Genomic DNA, 4,970 nt, shown 5'->3' with positions numbered 1-4,970 from the left:
GGGGCACATCCCCCCCCCCCCCCCCGCAATTGGCTGCTGCCAAAGCTGTGGCCAGCTTCTGTGGGTGGATGCCACCACTCCTTCCCCCCCTCCAAACTGTCACACCTGCCCTCACTACCAGCATTACTGTGGCCGCCTGCAGGCAATCCCTGCTTGCTACTACCACACCGCCACTGCTGCTGCCACCTGTGGGTGGTCACCATGCCCCCCTCTCCCCCCCAAGCCTCCAAGGCCTGCATTGTTCATGACTAATCTAAAACTTGTATCAGTTTAACAGTCTAGCATAATTATGGCTTTCTGTGTATAGGAAGTAAAGGCCACAGTGCCTAGTGGAATGACTTCGGAGTCTAGAATATAGCACCACTGTGTTCTTCTCCAAGAAAATTAGTTCTGCAGCAATGTACGTAGTTTATTTTCATATGCATAAGAAAAAGGGCCATCTTGAGATGTGTTTAAAAGGCATTCCTTGACCTATGCTGCAGGGGCCAGAGGAAGATCAGGAGCCTGAGTCTGAACTAACCGTGACTCAGCTGAAAACTTTGCGCAAAGAGCAGCAGGCAAAGCTAGAGAAGACCATGCTGGGCGAGGACTCCGATGAAGATGACGAGAAAGAAGAGAAAAAAAATGAGACCAGCGGGAACAATGATATGACCTGCTCATGGGGAATGGGTAATAATAGCTTGCATCTCTGAATGAAGATGCTGACATGCAAACAAAGACTATAGCTGCTTTTAGCATTACCTGGGTAGAGAAGAACTAGGTCTTAAATTTCAAATGAGGCAGTATATTAAGAAGGGGGGGAAAAAATTAATAGAAATAAATTTTCTCCTTATAAGGAGGTTTGCAGGTGCAAACCAGTTTGTGGGTGGGAAAAAACAGGAAAAGGTAACTAATGTCGGTTCTTAAACCAGAAAAAGAAAAGAAGTCAAGTTTTAAGGTTTATACTTTCTTCTTAACTTTTGCTATGTTGTGTATGTCATTGTAGCAAACGTAACATGCAGTTACTTTTGAGACCTTCACAAAAGGGACTCTGAATTTTTTTGCATTTTGGGATTTATTTGGCAATTAGAATTGAGCTTTTAATTTTTACAGTTTAATACTAATGAGAACCAAATCTTGCAAAGAAACATGAAAACTGGCAAAACAGACAGTAACTTCACCTATTGAAGTAAACTTTAAGGATATAAACAGCAATTTAAAATCAATCTCAATACAGAAATGCAGGTGATTCATCAAATTAACATAAATTTAAAATTATTATACAAGAGGGTACTAAATAGTGCCTTATATCTTGTTCCATCCTAGTAAAGGTTGAAATATACTTCAGTCCTCTTCCCAAACTCCTTTCCTATTTTATTTGCACTTCTGTTTGTGTTCCTCCAGGGGAAGATGCAGAAGAAGATGAGGCTGAAGAAAACCCAATTGCCACTGAATATCAGGAAGCACAAGAGGCTTTCTATATGAAGGACCCTAGGAAGGCACTGCAGGGTTTCTTTGACAGAGAAGGTATGTATATTCGTTGTCCTTTAATAGCTGGGCATTTCCTCCATTGTGATGATTTTTAGCGAGTATTGATGTATGTGTGACCAGGATGCTTAATGAATGCGTTTAGGAGGAGATGAGGCTGAAGTGAGGGCTTAGGTGGCAATCAAGGGAGTCACCTGGCTGGCAAGAGTCACAGCTAGCAGCATATAAACTCAGCGCAGTCTAGCCCTCAGAGCTGCAGAAAGAGGCACTCCTGTGCAGCAGGGCTCCCGGGTAACAGCTGACCTGGGGTAAGCAGCACCGGAGGTTTGTGGATGGGAGTTAGGAGTGAAAGAGGGGTCAGTAGGCACAGGAGTAGAGCCAGCGGCCTGGGTGCAAGGCCAGAGTCTGGGAACAGGGTAGAGAGGGACAAAGGCCTGAGAGAAGGGCCAGAGCCCAGAAACAGATGAGGGCCAGGAACCCAAAGCCCAGAGAGGGGCAGAGGTAAGGCAGAGGCCCAGAAAGGGACAGATGTAGGAACTTTATAGGCCAGGACACAGTGTCCAGGAGTAGCCCACATAGGTGAAATACTCAGGTGGGGAGTAGAGACAAAGAAGCTGTTCCCTGAGAGAAGCAGGCAAGCCTGGAAATCACACCAGGGAGTAGCCAAGATAGGCAAAGTGCCTGAGCACGGAGGTCCAGTCATGGGGGCTGTGGCCATTGCACCAAAGGGCTGGTGAGCAATGTGACTGATAACCTGCGAGGCATGGGCGTGGTGTAAGGGACAGCACTGGCCAGGGAGCGCATCAGGAGAAGCAATCCCCAGAGCCAATCCTGCCGACCCAGAAGTGCCAGTGGTGTGCCTGGAAATGCCAGTGGCACTTTTGGGGGGGGGCACCAGCAGGGGGCTAGGTGTGGGGAGGAGTGAGGGGCTTAGACCTGCATCCTGGTGAGCTACAGGGGCAAGGAGAGGCTCTTGACTTTTCATGATTAAAAGAAACCTAACATCAAATACCAAAAGTTATAGGTATTTAGTTTATTTTATTACAGTGATTGAGGCACTGGTAGGCTTCCAAATTGCTTTAAAATTGTAAATATATCAATACAACATGTTCAACTGATACCTATATATCTTGTGATGTTTCATTTTAATCACAGATTTTGGCTTTTTAATTGGAGAATTTGTGTTTTTATCAGGGAATTTGCAATTTTTAAACAGAGAAAACCCGGATCCCTGATGATGATATGTCTGTTCAGTAGAGCAATCTGGAGCATGTGATATCTGTATTTAAAAAAAAAAAAAAACAGGCTAAATGAAAAGTTATGCATTTGTGAACCAAGAATATAAGCTGCTTTATTTTTGGAAAGTAATGCCTCAGAAAAAGGTATTAGGATTGTGAAGGATAACCAACTGAATGTAATAAGATCATGGGATCATCTAATAGATGAGAGAAAATCCTATCCATTTAGGAGAAAATCTAGGCAAGGAAAGGTTGGTCTCTCTCACTGCTTAGCTCTGGCTTTCTTCCCATACCCCTGGGAATTACTGCTTGTTATTACAACTAGGGCAGTTGCATCAACCTGTCTTGTTTCTTGTCTAGGGGAAGAATTAGAATATGAATATGATGACCGTGGACACAATAGCTGGCTCTGCAGGGTGAAGTATGTACTTTCTAAAATTAGGGGTAGCCTTGTCCTTCTTCAACTGTCCTTACTTTGAGAAACCCAAAAATTTGTCATATGCGGGGAAGAATTTAGCAGCCATTATCTCTTAAACTGAGAGGCGTATGCTATTTGGAATCCATTGTAGCCTTTCCAGATATATTAAGTACTAGTTCTCAGCTCCAAGTTTCCCAAAAGGCCATGGACATCTTGTGGTAACAAGGAGAAAGTTAGGTGGTAGTCAGAATTGTATGATAACAGATTATCCTGAAATGGCTTCTGTGGCTTGGAGAATCCCTGCCCCTGTATGATATAAATTATTAATTTCTAACTTTGGAAACTTGCGAGATACTAATGCTCAGTTCCTAAAATATACTGGCCTGTGGAACTAACACTTCTGCTTTGACTAGTACTATAAAAACTGAAATATGGAAATAATAGGTTTCAGAAAAGAGTCTGTCGTTGGATATTAAAAAGTAATGCATATGCAACAAATGTAGTAGCCTCTTGGATCATCATGTGGAAACTATTTATGTTTTACGCTTTTGATCTGAACAGGTTGCCTGTGGATGATGCATCAGGGAAGCAGCTGGTGGCAGAGGTTACCCATTCAGGAAAGAAAAAAGAAGCAATGATACAGTGTGCATTGGAAGCTTGCAGGATACTGGATGCTAGGGGTGTGCTGCGGCAAGAGGCAGGTTTGTGACCAACCAAATGCTTCAGTAGCTTGTCTGTAGGTGCTCCCTGTGAGACGTTATTAACTGCTAAGAAAACCTTGGCCTCCTGTATACATAGTCAAATGTTATTAATGTAAATGCTGAGTGAGTTTTATAGTTGTTAGGGGTTAGAAGGAACCTTACAGATCATTGGGTCCAGCCTCCCTGCACATGAGCAGGAAAGACGTGTTTGGTGTATGATACTAAATGATTAGCTACTCTTAACTCAGCAATAGATGCTTCTAACCTCAAACAACTGTTTCTCAAAGGCTTTACATCCATTACTTTCTTGCTCTTCCACCCTCATCCTCAGTATCCCGGAAGAGAAAAGCAAAGAACTGGGAAGAGGAGGATTTTTATGATAGCGATGATGACACTTTTCTTGATCGAACTGGAGCTGTTGAAAAGAAACGACTGAACAGAATGAAAAAAGCTGGGAAAATAGAAGAGAAACCAGAGACTTACGATTCCTTGGTAAGTGTGACTTCAGGTTAGCAGCAAGGCTAGGCATTTATGGTATCACATTGAGTGCATCATGCATGTACGAATGTGGAAGGAAGGTCAGAGAGATTTGAAAAATATGTTGTCACTTCAAAGCCGTATTTATGTATCAATGGGTCAGACCACAAAAGTAGAGTTCGAGTTCAGGTGCCATAGAACGTGTGGTTTGAAGGCTTTAAGGACTGAAAACTTGTAGTGACATGTGGAGGAAGCCTTTTGAGTCTAGCACAGGATGAAAGTAGCTGAAAACTGTTAGCAGTGCTTCAGTAGCTCATGTGCAATGAGCTGCAAGTTTGTGATATGAAGATTTGCCAACTGAGGTTTGGAATTGGATACCATGATGACACTTGGTAGTAGTGTGGTGCTAATTAGCAACCTCAGGAAAGAAGGAAATACTGTCCAGGGAGAAGAACTGTGCTCTTGCTCTAGAGTCCTCTCTGTTTAAGACCCAAGGTAGGCTGGAGAGGGAGTACTAAAGTTTATGCCTTCTGTAGATAGCAGAACTCAGTTCTTAGACTTTTCAGTCACCTGATACAAACCATGAATTGACACGCAAACCGGAGGAGGCAAGAGAAATTTGCAAGCTGGAGCAGACCTGTGAAAATACTTTCTCTGAGGAAATGAATT

General features: G+C 43.2%; 1 protein-coding gene across 1 annotated transcript in view; it reads left to right on the top strand.

Moving 5' to 3' along the window:
* SLC4A1AP (solute carrier family 4 member 1 adaptor protein) overlaps positions 1-4,970 on the top strand; it is a 35,302-nt gene that overhangs the window by 5,074 nt on the left and 25,258 nt on the right. The window contains exons 3-7 of the mRNA XM_019526697.1: positions 483-669; positions 1,384-1,506; positions 3,066-3,126; positions 3,685-3,824; positions 4,156-4,316. Of these exons, the coding sequence (XP_019382242.1) occupies positions 483-669; positions 1,384-1,506; positions 3,066-3,126; positions 3,685-3,824; positions 4,156-4,316 (672 nt within the window). The remainder of the gene's footprint in view (positions 1-482; positions 670-1,383; positions 1,507-3,065; positions 3,127-3,684; positions 3,825-4,155; positions 4,317-4,970) is intronic.

Source organism: Gavialis gangeticus, unplaced genomic scaffold (genome assembly GCF_001723915.1).
Source record: "Gavialis gangeticus isolate Ggan-Ray unplaced genomic scaffold, GavGan_comp1, whole genome shotgun sequence".
In the NCBI taxonomy this organism is placed as follows: domain Eukaryota; kingdom Metazoa; phylum Chordata; order Crocodylia; family Gavialidae; genus Gavialis; species Gavialis gangeticus.
This window is presented reverse-complemented; position numbering and strand designations above follow the sequence as displayed.